This window comes from Alligator mississippiensis, chromosome 1, assembly GCF_030867095.1.
Source record: "Alligator mississippiensis isolate rAllMis1 chromosome 1, rAllMis1, whole genome shotgun sequence".
In the NCBI taxonomy this organism is placed as follows: Eukaryota; Metazoa; Chordata; order Crocodylia; family Alligatoridae; genus Alligator; species Alligator mississippiensis.
Window position 1 is genome coordinate 443,583,236 of NC_081824.1, and position 14,341 is coordinate 443,597,576.

Consider the following 14,341-nt stretch of genomic DNA (forward strand, 5'->3'; position numbering starts at 1 on the left):
GGCAGTGAGGCATGGAGCAGGCAGAGCCCAGCTTGCAGCTGCAGCCCACCTTTGCCATGTACAAAGACTGGGGGGCCATGTGTCCCCCCCCACCTTGGCTCCCCGGTGCCATGCTTCTGGAGGAGCCACTAGGCTCTGATTGTCCCATGACTGAGCCCGGCCGGTTGTGTAGCAATCAGAGCCCAGAGCCACAATGCAGGGGATCCAAGCGGTGGGGTGTGCCCCCCCTCCCAGCTCCCCTGTGGTGCACGCAGCTGTGGGAGCCGCCCACCCATGCCCCTGGAGGAGCTGCTGGGCTCTGATTGCTCCATGACCCAGCCAGAATGGAGCCCCAGCTGGGCTGGGTCATGGGGCAATCCCCAAAGTGCAGCAGGGATCAGGGCAGGGGTGAATGATTTGGCCCTGCCCTGACCCCACTTCCTCCTGCACTGTGGGGGTCTCAATGTGCCTCCCTGCCCCAGGAAGAAAGGAGACATTGTAGGGCATGTGAGTGTGCGCACCCTTCCCCCCCTGCAGCAGTAGCCTGCAGCTTGGCTGCCCTGTGGCACTATCTGCTGCTTGTGTTTGAGGGGAGTTGAGCCCCATTAGCCTCCCCCGCTTCCGCCGCCTACGCTTCTTACTAATTTTTTCCACATCCTCAGGCTCCTTTCTTGTTGCTGGGATTTTCCCTCCTTCCCTCAGTGAAACCAGGGGATGAAGAGAAAAGCCTAGGAGAAGAAAGGCAGTGGAAGGGATGGATATGGGAGATGAAGATGAAGGTATAATCCAGGCAAGCAAGAGAAGGGAGCACATGTGTGACATGAGTTGTAGCAGTCGAAGAAGATGGAACATTTTGAAGGGGAAGGACAGAAAAGTGCATAAAACTGGTAAAATGAGAGAATAAAATGGACATAGCTATGGAGCAATTTGGGTAGAACAAAGAGGGTACAAGAAAGATAAAGTGGGAAGAGACTATGATGTGTAGAAGTGGAGTGAGGAGAGTGAAAGGTAAGCAACCCCTGGCCCTGACTGATACTTTATAATCCCATGGCATTCAAGCAGAAAACATGTTACAGTAATGAGCAGCTGTGCAAACAACACTTATGTTTTTGTAATCCAAGTTAACACAAGTTTTACAATGAAGAGCAGTTAAACAATGCATGAGTTATGGAGATTAAGGGGGAAAGGGAATTTCCATAGAAGTGTTTCTCCCTCCCTCTCCTTCCCCCACCCCGAAATATTTTTTGGTGCCTTTTTGGTGGTAAGTTGAAAGATTCATAACAACAGCTTGATGTAATTGTTCACTTTCTTAATAATGTTGTTATTTCACGGGTTTTGTGTTGATCATTTTTGCAATTATAGTCGTCAGTTCTTAATATCTCTATGTATCTGTTACAGTTTTTGACCTATTAACGTGGTTCACTGTTATGCACAGACATTGCCAACTCTCTCCATACCTAGTCTTCAGTGATGCAAAAAGGGTGCTAATACTTGTCCAAAAAAGTGAATTTCTCTCTCCCCCCGCCACCCACTTGCTAATTCTCTTCTTATTTAAGTGGTAATTTCCAACAAATATTCAAGAACTAGTAAAACACTTGCAGGACTATTATAAATACTATCAGGGGTGATGTGTAGGGGGTGCCCTGCCAGACTGCACTCCCTGTTTAGGCAGTGGGTAGAGGGGCAGACAGGAGCACCAGTGCCTCTCCTGTGAGTGCCAGCTGGGGAGCAGGGCTACAGAACTTCTGGAAGTGGTGTGACCGTTTTCATGGTGAGTGAGATCAACCGCAGGGGAGCCCCCTCCCCCAGTTGCTGACTGGTGTCAGGGGGGCACATGCCCCCCCAACTTAAGAGGCATCAGACACCCATGAATACTATATTGATTTTTAAAAATAGATATGAAAAAGGGGAAGATGAATGAAAATACATACTTGCAAAATCAAGTGTCCTTGACCAGAAAATGGAATACTACCTTTTCACAAAAGGAACAAAATCTGGCATACCTACTGAGACAAGGAGCCATTAAGGGCAGTGGAATTTTTTGATGAAGAATCATAGAGTAAAAATGTGAGTAACCCTTCAGGATTTGCCTAGAAGAATTGTAGGGACAATTAAATTAATCCTAATAGGAACAAACATTATCTGTCAGTCTGTCTGTCTTCTATGCACAAAGTGCTCATTGATGTTAACAGAAAGTTTATTACTCCTGGCAATACAGATACTCATACAACATTACCTGTCTGCATTATTCAGTTGTCCCTCACAGGTAATCAGTCCTTTGATGGGCAAATCAGGATGTTTCTAATGTCAAAGGCTGCCATATATATTTGTATACTTGCCTAAATCTATTTTGTATGTGATAGCTTTATATAAGCAAGTGGGGTTCCCCTTCAGCACTTTGTAGTAAACCAAATAGAGGGCAAAGACGGAGAGAATTCTCTATTAGTCTTCACCTTCAGCATTAGTTTGATTTTGCCTTCTCTTGCTATTCTCTGCACGCTTAGCATCATTCAACCTAACATTGTCACAACACTTCACCTCTCGCCAGTGATACACTTGAAGCATCTAAACTGATGTATATACCAAATGTTTTCTTGTTCAGTAAGAACAGGAGCTGCACCTTCAATTTTAGTATGGAATTGGCTGTTAGTTGGAGAAATAATAAGTCAATGTAATTTGTAGATGTAATTTGTAGGTGGTCCAGACTAAGCAACACAGTTTACAATAAAAAGGCAACATGTCTTGTTAAGGAAGGCTTTTCTCCCCTGATTGTAATCACTGGAGGAAGAGCAATTTTCACAAGAGGGAATTTAGCCACAGATCTAATAAATGTTTCTGTTTGTAGAATTATCAGGGTGGAAGCTTTGATGCCCTTTCAAGGAGCAGAATATTTATTATAATTAACACCAGGGTCACTCAGAATGATAGAAAATCACATAAAAATATGGTTAGAAGAGAAATGTCAGGAGCAATCCAGTTAAAACACATGCTCAAGGCAGGATCATCCTGATGTAACCATTTCACCCAAGTATTGATTTAGGTTGCTCTTAAAAACTTCCAAGCACAGGCTCCAAGTATGTGGGGGCCTGAGGACCAACCATCTAGGGATTGGTATGGACAGTCCTGAAATGGGAACATTAAGTCCCAGTTCCAGTTTGCATGACTCTGGGATGGCATTTGTCCCAGATTCCCAGTATCATGCAGGGATCCAGGGTTCCATTTGCTATGGAAAAACATGGGAAATGACAGCTTTCCCCTTGCAGGCTAGCAGAGTTCCAGCCTGCAAGGGGCTGCAGGGAGTGGGATGTAAGGGGTGCCATGTGCAGGTGTGCACATGCACACATGCACGTGTTCAGGAATACCACTCTAGGCAGTGGTGGAAAGCAGCTTCCCTAGCTGCCTGCAGGTAAGTCTATGGGGGGCAGGGGGCAGGGGGCAGAGTGAGACCCCCAAGATGATGGAGGGAGTGGGGCAGGATCTGAGCCTTGGGGCTCATCCAGGGGTGGGAGGGGCAGCTCCCTGCTGATATGCGCACTCCCAGGGAGTGCAGCATGGGGGGGGGGCACATACCCCCAGACTGGTGTGTGGGGCAGAGGCAGATGTGGGCTGCCTGCTGTGAGTTTGGGGCTTCCTGCCTGAGCACCTTGCCATGGCAGTGCAGTCAGTACAGGGCTCCTGGTGGGAGGGCAGCAGGGCAAGGAGCCCTGGGTCTGCAGTGAGCAGCCCACATGCACCCATGCCCCCCTCCCCGCCCCCTGCCCATGGGCTCTGCTCTGGCCATGCATCCAGTGGGGCTTCTTCTTAGGCCCCCTGTCCCCCTGGCAAAAATAAAACTTGGCACCTATGCTTCCAAAGACAGAGCTTCCACAACCTCCTAGGTAACCTGTTCCAGTGTTTGATAAACCTCAGTTAGTAAATTTTTCCTAGTATCCAATCTGAATGTCCCTGTTGCAACTTAAGCCTATCACTTCTAGTCCTGTTCCCTGTGACCATCCTCTTCACAACCACATCATCTATACCCAAAAACTGGTATAAAATCCTCTCTCAATCTTATCCAAATGCTATAATTCTGGTTCTTTCAATATTTTCTCATAAATCACGTTTGTTACTGTTCTCCAGATTCTTTCTGATTTATTTATTCCTTTCTTGAGGTGTGCTACCCAAAACTAGATACAGTATTCCAGGTGAGGCCTCACAAATGTGGTACAGAGTGAGAGAATTGTAAGCAATACTCATATCAATACAATCCAGAAAGCTATTGGCTTATTTGGTTACAAAAGCATAATATTCAGATTGCAGTCCGTTATAACTCACAGCCTAGCTAGTCTGTTCCCAATTCGTATTTTTGCATTTGATGGCTCTGTCCAAGATGCAAGGGTTTACACTTGTACTCACTTATTTTTGTTCCATTCATGTCAGATATTTTTTTTCCAGTTTATCAAAGTCTTTCTGAATTCTAGATACTGCCTTCAAAGTATCTACAACTCTATCCAGCTTGGTGTTATTTGCAAATTTGCTAAGTGTACACTCTGTCCCAGACTGGAAATAACTAATGAAGATGTTAAGCAATACTGGACAAAGGATAGACCCTGAGGGAACCACACTTGATATGTATCCACAGTTCCTTACCTTGATTATGAGAATGTCATGGGAGACAGTGTTGAAAGACTTTCTATAAAAGGTTTGTCACATCCACTGCTCAAATCCCTTCCAAAAATCCCATCACCTTGTCACAGAAGGATATCAGATTTTTAAAGCATGACTTGTTGTTGACAAACTCATGCTGGCTGTTTCTGATCACCTTGCTCTCCTCCCTGTGCTTAGGAACAGATTCTTTGATTATGTGCTTCATAATCTTTTTAGGTATTGTGGTTAGACTGACTGATCTGTAATTCCCCAAATCCTCTTTCTTCCTTCCTTTTTTAAACTTTTTTCATCTTTTTTTTAAAGATGGTCATTATATGTTCCCTTTTCCAGTCATCCAGGACCTCATCCAAACTTCATGAGTTCTCAGAGAGAATAGCTCTGAAATTACCTCAGCCAGTTCCTTGAGTATTCTCGAATGAATCTCATCCATCCCTGCTGACATGAAAATATCCAGATTCTCTAAGTAATTTCTCACCTGTTCTTTTTCTACTCTCAGCTGATTACCTCCTCCCCCATCCATGCTGTCAACTCTGCTCATTAACTGATAGCTGACCTATTTGTGAAGACTAAAGTAAAATAGGCCTTTAATACTTCAGTCTTCTCTGTATCAAATAAAAGACCTATATCTTCCTTGACTTTCCTTGTCTTTCTAATATACTTAAACAATGATTTTTTGGTGCCTTTATGTCCCCTGTTAGCTATCTCAGTTCATAACTTGGCCTTCCTGATTTTCTCCCCACATGCCTGTGCAATATTCTTATATTCATCCACAGTAATATGGCCATGTTTCCACTTTTTCTAAGATTCCTTCTTTTAGTTTCAACTAATTGACGAGTTCACTGTTTATCCAGACTGGTTGCTTGCACTTCTTGTCCATCCTTTCCAGGATAGCCTGCTCCTTTCACCCTTTATACAGTTTCATTAAGGCACAACCAGATCTGCTAAGCACTTTTCCTAAGACTTGCCTCTAATGAGATCCTGCTCACCAGCGTCCAGGTTTATTAAAGCCTGACTTTCTGAAGCCCAGTGTTTTTATCCTGTTGCTCTCCTTCCTTCCTTTACTTTGAATCTTGAACTCTGTCATCTCAAGGTTGCTGTCATGTAACTTACTTTCCACCTTCAATTTCTCAGCCAATTTCTCCTTATTCATGCAAAACAGGAGCAGAGCTTTTCTCTAACTGGCTTCTCCAACATCTGCATCAAATGGTTCCACTTATGTAGAAAGAATGAGCTTTGTAACTAGAGTTAGGGGCATGCCATTGGTTCCATTTTATTAACAAAACTAAATAAAATATTGTTAAGAGTTTGGCAAACCCAACAAACAGAGACACCATCTTTACCTTATTGCACTTACATATTCTGCAGCATATGTATGTTGGATTATACTTCACACTCCTATCTTGGGGGGGACACACCTCTTCAGTGTCCCTTGTTTAAAGTGATGTCAATCATTTAGTTTTGAAGTTGCCTTGGGCTGGCATTCTATTCTTTTCTTGACAGGTAAGCATCATATTTGGTTATCTACATGGCATTTTTTTGGTTTCATATGTTTTCCCAAACCCACTTAAACACCAATTGGCATTTTAATATGTGTGTATAGCCTTATGCATCTGGATGACTACGGATGCACCTAGATTGGTCATACAGTATGGCAAGGGGACCAAGGAAGGGAGGCTAACTTCTCACCTTTTCACCCACGTAGGTCAGCAGATAAAGGACTTACCTGGGAAGCTGGAAGTCGTGTGTTTTAGGCCCCCTCACATACATGGGTTTCAACCTGGGTCCCTGAATTCTCATAACATGCTAACCACAGGCCAGCCATTATCATGGCTCTTTTCTGGTGCTCTTTTTGAAGCTGCCCCCTCCCCCTGCCCTCCGTGGGTCAAGTGACGGAGGTCTTTAGGAGCTATATGGGACCTAGAGGAAGGGAGCAAACCAGAGACCATGTGGTTCAGTGCAGTGGCTGCTGGACTGAAAAGAAGTGGCCTTGAATTCTAGCTTGTGCTATTGATCCCAAAGGGATGATAGCCCCCTTCCTGCACTGCATTTCATTCATTTTTTCGAGTGGCTCAGCTTCAAAAGGAGCACTAGCAAAAGGAGTGAACAGGCACCTAGGAAAGAATAGATTGTCACTGACAATCTACTCTCAGCTGATACACCCTTTAACCACACTGCTTAAAACTATTTTCTCCCAAAACAGAGGATTGTGAAGCTGAGGTAACACTAAAGGAATCTCATCATTTAATGGTTTTGTAACCCTCATTTTGGATCATACTGTATTCCAAATGTAAGCATTGATAGGTTGAGAGATAGGGGATATAGATTCATAGATGTTTGGGTCAGAAGAGATCTTAGCAGATCAATGAGTCTGACCCCCTGCTCCGGGCAGGAAAGAGCACTGGGGTCAGATGACCCCAGTCAGGTGCATGTCTAGCCTCCTCTTATAGACCCCCAAGGTAGGGGAGAGCACCACCTCCCTTGGAAGCCCATTCCAGATTCTGGCAACCTTTACTGTAAAGAAGTTCTTCCTGATGTCTAACCTAAATCTGCTCTTCATCAGCTTGTGGCTGTTGTTCCTAGTTACTCCAAGGGGCGCCCTGGTAAACAGAGCAGCTCCTATTCCTTCACCACCAGCCTTGATGAATTTGTAGGCAGCTACAAGATCACCTTTCAACCTTCTCTTGTGGAGGCTGAAGAGATCCAGGACCCTCAATCTCTCCTTGTAGGGCTTTGCCTGCAGGCCCTAACCATACTAGTGGCCCTCCTCTGAACCCTCTCAAGTTTGTCCACATTCCCGCTGAAGTGCAGCACCCAAAACTGGACACAGTACTCCAACTGGAGCCTGACCAATGCTACATAAAGGGGAAGTATCATCTCCCTGGACCCGTTTGTCATGCACCTGCTAATGCATGATAAAGTGTGGTTAACTTTACCGGTCACTTCGTCACATTGAATGTTAAACAAAATAGCTGTATTCCTCAAAGTTAAAAATGTTTAATGAAGAAAAGAGATTCTCACTCTTGAATAATGTCATATAGGTTTTGTTAACACAAAGTAAAGCAAGATATGACTGAAACTAGCCCACAAATCCATGCTACTTGATTGTCAAAAACTACCAATACAGAAAATACTTCCATGTTACATTATTAATTTTGGATAGCTTCTTTCTACCAAATAGTTCTATTTTAGTATTCCAGAAAGAGACAGAAATAAAGACAGAAAATAAAGATCTGTCCACTGGTCAATAGAGACTTGCTGCATTTTTCACTACCACCTTCAAATTAGAGAAAAGCTGACGGGAATTATATTCTTCCAATACTGAAAAGATGTCAATGAATGTTATCCTAACAGGGCCATGTTTTGGATATCTTTATTCTGTAGAGGAGCAAGCACTTGTGTCCCATTTACTATTAATGTCTCAGATCATATTGTCAGCTTTCTTCCATTTCAGATAACTCTGCTCTTTTACATTACCTAACTGAAGAAAAATAAATGTGGTCCCAACTTATAAAGAAGTTAGGAATGGAATTAAATGAAGCAAATGGTTTATTGCCACTGTGTGCGCAAACCAAACCACGTTGTGCACAATCCTGGTAAGAGTAAAGCAAAGTAATAAAAAAATCTTGAGATCTGAAACTTTAGTCTCCAGCATTTTTACAGCTGTTTCAGAATTAAACTATTATAAACCCGCATAATACTCAGTCACCTTGGTCTCTCTGTATTTCCAGTTTTTTCCAGATTTACACATTGTTTCTTAAGCCCAACTGTTTTTCCTAAGAAAGCTGTCAAATGAAGATCGCTGTCTTTGACGCAGGTGCCCAGAGTATCTAATTGCTTGGGTATCTGAAGTCAAACACTGCTTTTTACTTGACATACAACCTTTTTTCTCACTCTGGTGAGTAATTTAGATAGTCAGCCTTGACTCCATTATGATTGATTTATACTCCTGCCACTTAGGAAGACAAAATGACTTTTCTTAAATAACACAGGGGAAAGAAAGCCACCAATTCTCACTATAAAGGCTAACTGAACACTACAACAGTTCTTTAATATAATGGAAATATATTAATCATATAAAGGAACCACAAAGAAAGGGTTGTGATGCTCTGAGTACTGTTCCTTCATGGTAAAATCCAGATTGTTAGAAAAATACTGTGATCAGTTCCACTTAAAAAAACCCAGTACAGTTTGCACCAATATTTTTGAGATTATCTCTTCTAGTATGTCTACCTCACTGCTTTTCATTTTACCGTAAACATTTTTTGTGAATTGAAAGATTTTTCTGGGGAAAACAACATCTTGGAATTGTCTCAAAATGAATGAAAATGGCATGAAATTGTTAGAAAGATAGGGCTTGAAGAACCCTCCAGAGGCCATCTAGTCCATCCCCCTCCCTGATCCAAACCATTGCATAAAAATGCATTGTCTAGCCTACTAGCTAAATTACACAATCAGCCCTGAACCTGACACAACCCCAGCAAAAGCAAGGGGGAAATAGTGACCAAAGTGCTGCTGACGTGAAGGTTGTTAAAATATGCTTGAGAGATCCAAAGAAAATGGCCAAGCTCCCTGCTACAGAGGAAAGCAAAAAGCTCCCATAGTCTGCATCAATCTGACCACAAGGTAAAATTCTTTCCTGATCCCAGCTATGGTGATCAGTCTCACCCTGAGTGGTGAGGCAAGACCTTCTAGCCCAGAACCTCCAGCTGTAAATCCCAGCAGGAGTACTGGCACATCCCAGTCAAAATCCCCAGCTTTGGCTGCAGCTAACATCCAATGCCTCTGAGGAGGTGTCTTCCCACCGCCCCTCCCCAACACATGTTGTAACAGGAAAGTAAAATAATTCCCTCCCAGCCCCATGCTGCAACCAGAAAAGCCCAGAAGCATACTAATCCCTATGGTGGAACACAGGTATAGCTACTTCTTGATTTTCCCTGAACAAGTCTTGTTCAACCTCTTCTTGAACACCTCCAGCGACAGAGATGCCACAGCTTCCCTAAGCAGTTTATTCTACTGCCTCACTGTTCTAAGAGTGAAGACATTTTTCCTTGTATCCAATATAAACTTACTTTGATGTAACTTTAAGCCATTGGTCCAAGTCCTGCTCTCTGCAAAAAGAGAGAAAAGGATGTTTTTCCTCTTCTTTCCTCCCTTTAGATAGTGTCCCTTCTTAAGCAACTTTTCCACTAGCTGAACATGCTTGTTTCCTTCAAACCTCTCCTCATCGGATTTGTCTTCCAAGCCCTTTATCATTTTTGTCACATGCCTCGGGACCCTCACTGACTTCTCCACCTCCTTTTAAAAATGTGGAGTCCAAACCTGCATGCAGAACTCTAGATGAGGCCTAATAAAGAGGCACTATCACCTCCCATGCTGAGTAAAGAAGCACTATCACCTCCCACTTCTAACACTTCTATTGATGCAGTCCAAAACTGCATTCGACTTTTGTGCAGCTACATCACACTGCAGACTCATACTGAGTCTTTGATTTACCAAGACTCCCATATCCTTCTCCACAATGCTGGCATCCAGCCAGGTGTCACCCATTTTGTATCTTTGTTTTTGATTATTCTTCCTGAGCTGTAGCACCTTGTATTCATCAGCATTTAACTTCATACTGTTAGGTCCAGTCCAGCTTTCCTATCTGTCAAGATCCAAAATTTGAAAATGTGCTTGCATTTAAGGGTTGGGGGAGAAATCTGGTAAATTAGGGAGAATCTCTCACTGGAGGTCATTCCTCCTTCAAAACTCCCATTTTTATGTTGCTTCTTTTGCTCCTCTTTTTTTTTTTTTTTTTTTTTTGGCTACTTAAAAATTTATCATTTTTATACATGTCTAGGTCCAAGTCTGTTGAAAGGTAAGCAAATGATTTTGCTGTTATCAGTCTGCTACAGCATCATGACCCTATAAAGCCACTAAATTCTACAGTTACACAAAAGTCTCCCAACAGTCACCAGTGAATCATAATAGATTATGGAAAAAGGAAAGCAATAAGGAAAGAGAAAATAAAAAAGAAAGACAATGATTACTTATAATAAATAAGACTGCTTATTTAAGTGCCAAGTACTTAAAGCTGTCCAAGTCAGGTTTTCCCCTCTATACATTCTCATGAGAGGATACTGAAAAGAACTTTGTTTGGTGCTTCATTATAAAAATCCAAAAACCAACCAACCAAAAATACCAAAAAACAAAAACTCAAACAAAAAATCAACAAAGAACTTCAAGTGCGAGTGGCTTGGAGTGTCCCTGAGTTTCCAGCTCTGCGTATCCTTGGAGAAAAGATCCTTTTTTTCCAGGGTGGCAACTGTCTTGCTACATCAATGACTGCCTATCCACATACATATAGGTCTACTAGTTCAACCTGTGCTACAGCTGACAAGTTGAGGCAATATGACTATCATAGAATCACAGAAAGTTAGGGTTGGAAGGGACCTCAGGAGATCATCTAGTTCAACCCCCTGCTCAAAGCAGGACCAGCTCCAACTAGATCATCCCAGCCAGGGCTTTGTCTAGCCAGGCAGTGCTGGATTTAGGATTAAGGTACTTAAGCTGCAGCTTAGGGCCTCGCAGTATGAGGGGCTTTTAAATAAGAAAAAAAAACCTGACTCAATATTAAGTTTTATAATAATCTGTTGGTAAATAAAGGAGATACGGGAACATTCAGTTGCTCTAAAGAATCTGAAGATTTCTTACTCATTTTCTTCCTACTGATGCCAAACCCCCTCATGCACAACTCCTTTGAAGAATGTGGCCTTTCATGAGGGAGAAAAGGAGAGGAGACAAAGCCTTGTCGGTAGCATCCCAACCCTTCCCCCAGACTCTTGTGATTGAGATTGACCTATGTAGAGCAGGGGTGTCAATGATACAGCTTGTGGGCTAGATCCAGCCCATGATCCAACATGCAGTGCTGTCTGTGGGTTTCAGAATGGCCCCGTGTACTGCATGCAGCATAGGCAGTACATGTGGTGTGAATAGCCAGCCTGGCACATGTTGTGTGCAGTGCTTGGGACTTGAAATGGTACGTGTGCTGCATGCAAGACCTAAGGCCGATCTGAGGCATGCACTGCATGTTGCACTTACATCAAACAAGTCCCACGTGGTTTATGCAGCCCATACCCTGGGCTGGCTCCATGTGCTGTGTGCAACACGCTTACCACCTCCAGCCCCATGAAAAACATAGAGCACACACCAGACTGACTCCACGTGCCACATGCAGTGCACAGGGTCAGGCCAGGGTGCGTGCTACATGCAGTGCTCATGCTGGATCAGTCATGCTAGATCTGGCATGTGGGGGCAATCTGTGGGCCGAATCCAGCCCACAGACTGGCCCTAAAGGGCCAAAGGAGTTTGTTACCCTCGACAGAGAGGATAGTCTAGTTCAGTGGTTCTCAACCTTTTTAGGCTCCTGGCATCCCACTATAACTCCTGTGAATTGAGCAGCACCTCACTTCAATAATGAATTTATTTATTGCCGCATTTAACTCCTGTACTGGGGGGAGGAGCAATGCCAGGGACAATCATGAGCTTACTTCCTTGCAGTGGAGCTGGGCATTGACAAGCCTGTGCTTAGCTCCTTGCACGGGGAAAGGGCAGTGAGGAGGAGCAAGCACTTAACTTCTCACATGAGGTCTGGCAGGGAAAAGTGTGAGCTTACCTCCTTGCACTGGAGCCAGGCAGAGATGAACCTGAACTTACTTCCATGTACAGGGACCAGATGGGGAAGCGTGAGTGCTTATCTCCTCCCATGCCATGGCACCTTCAGAGGGAGCTCATAGTACCCCTGGATGCCACAGTTCCCCTACTGAAAACCACTGCTCTAGCTCACAGGAGCAAAGGCAGACATGTTGCACTCCAGATAAGTCAAGCAACCAGAAGCAATGCATAATTAGGAAAATCATTTCAAACCTGGTACAGCACTGGACATCGTACATTCAATGGGTAGAGAATTCAATGGCAAAAGTTTGTTTTTCCCAGTCTTCCTAAGCTCCCTTTTACAGTTGCTTTCAGAATTTTCCTGCAACTAATTTCTTTAAAATTTTCTTTGCTTGGTCTCAACCCAAAGGCAACATTTCTGGAGAGTATGAGGTGTGTGAGTTCAGCTGGTTTTGAGTCATGCAAGGACAAGGATTTTGGACTGTCTTGAGTTCCAAATGAAATGTTTCTGTTTGGATAACTAAAAAAAGGGCTGGAGATATTTCATATGTCTTACCGTTCTTATTAAGAAAGAAAAGTTATTCAAGTTTGAAGAAACCATCCAGTATTTTTAAAATTTGGATTATTTAAAATGAGAAAATTGGGATTTATCAAATAGGACATTTTCTATTTAATCTGTTATCTGCTTTTGTGTAATGGGTATGCCCAGACAATTATATAGCAGATATACTTTTTATGAAAGAATCTCACATTAAGCAGGAAAAAAAAAAAAAGCAAAAATGAAAATACCAAAGAAAACAAATGTAAACACCCAATAATAATAATACAACATTACTAGTGTGAGGACAAATCTATACAAGATCAGTTGATTGTAATGGACAGGTTTTCTAATGCAAAGTTAACTCTGCTACATTGCACACAAATTAAAACAATTAACTTTTTAAACATTTCTCGACTCCATGTGCTTGATTTTGCTATGTTAACGCTGCATGAACATTTGATTTACATTTAATTAACAGGAAAGTAGGGTGAACAATTGGCCATTCCAGTGCTAGCCTCACATCAGAAGGTTCAAGTCTCCTTATATAGTACATGTACAGAACAGTTCCTCAGTTTGTTTAACCATACCTAATTGTTATACAGACTCTGATCTGAGGGGTAATATGTCAAAAAGGTGAGCAAGGGTTTTTACTTCTACTGACTGCAATGAGAGCTATATAGCTAAAATTTCACAAGTGTATTTTGTGAGAGAAAATATATCCCTTTGTATTAAAAAATGACAGCATGTGCTGTATGAGTAAAGAGCAGTCCAAATTGGGTATGTCCAAAATGGGAAGTTATGTAACTTCCATTATCTGAAAAAGCAACAGAGGCATTCATAATAACATTACACTATCAGAACCACTAACATAAATGGAATTACTTGCATAAGTAAAGCAAGGATGATTTGGCTCAAAGTACTTTCTGTTTCTCACTGGGATCACGAGATGCTTTATTAATATCCCTGGGATTCAGAGCTTTTCAGTTATTATCTTCCTGAATAAAACTGTGTGAATTAATTCAAATGGAGTGTATTTAGTATTTCCTTTAGATATCATTTCATTTTACTTTTACCTTTGGTGAGATTATTCATCTTTCAATCATGTCTGAATCTCATAAATGGAAAAGATTTAGGTATAAAAATACTGAACTGCTAGACCCAAAAAGATAAAAAAAAATACATTCACTTACTGCCCTGATGCTTTCAAAGTGTCCACCTTCCTTCTCAAAATCAATTGGCTGTCCATTCAAGGTCCAATAGAAAGAGACGTCCAGTGTGTTGTCATGAATGGCTTTGCAGTTGAGAACGATGCTCTCTCCAACTGTTAATTCGGTTCTCTTAGGAGTCAACTCTAATCTTGTAGGTTCTTGGAAATTCAGAATAATTAGTAACAATTAAAAAAGGTCTTGTAATCAAAATAGCATTTGCTCCATTTCTAATTAATTCTGAAAATGGATTTATATTAAGCTGTACTTTATATTTTATTTACTTCTAAGCATATAAATAAGGATTCCAAGTGTT

The 14,341-nt window shown here is 42.3% G+C and overlaps 1 protein-coding gene across 6 annotated transcripts in view; it reads right to left on the bottom strand.

The window, feature by feature from the left end:
• Positions 1 to 14,341, bottom strand: part of CNTN5 (contactin 5) — a 1,172,720-nt gene that overhangs the window by 131,931 nt on the left and 1,026,448 nt on the right. For all 6 annotated transcript variants that reach the window (XM_059721130.1, XM_059721133.1, XM_059721132.1 and 3 more), the window contains one exon: positions 14,011 to 14,186. In XM_059721130.1, coding sequence (XP_059577113.1) covers positions 14,011 to 14,186 — 176 coding nt within the window. The remainder of the gene's footprint in view (positions 1 to 14,010; positions 14,187 to 14,341) is intronic.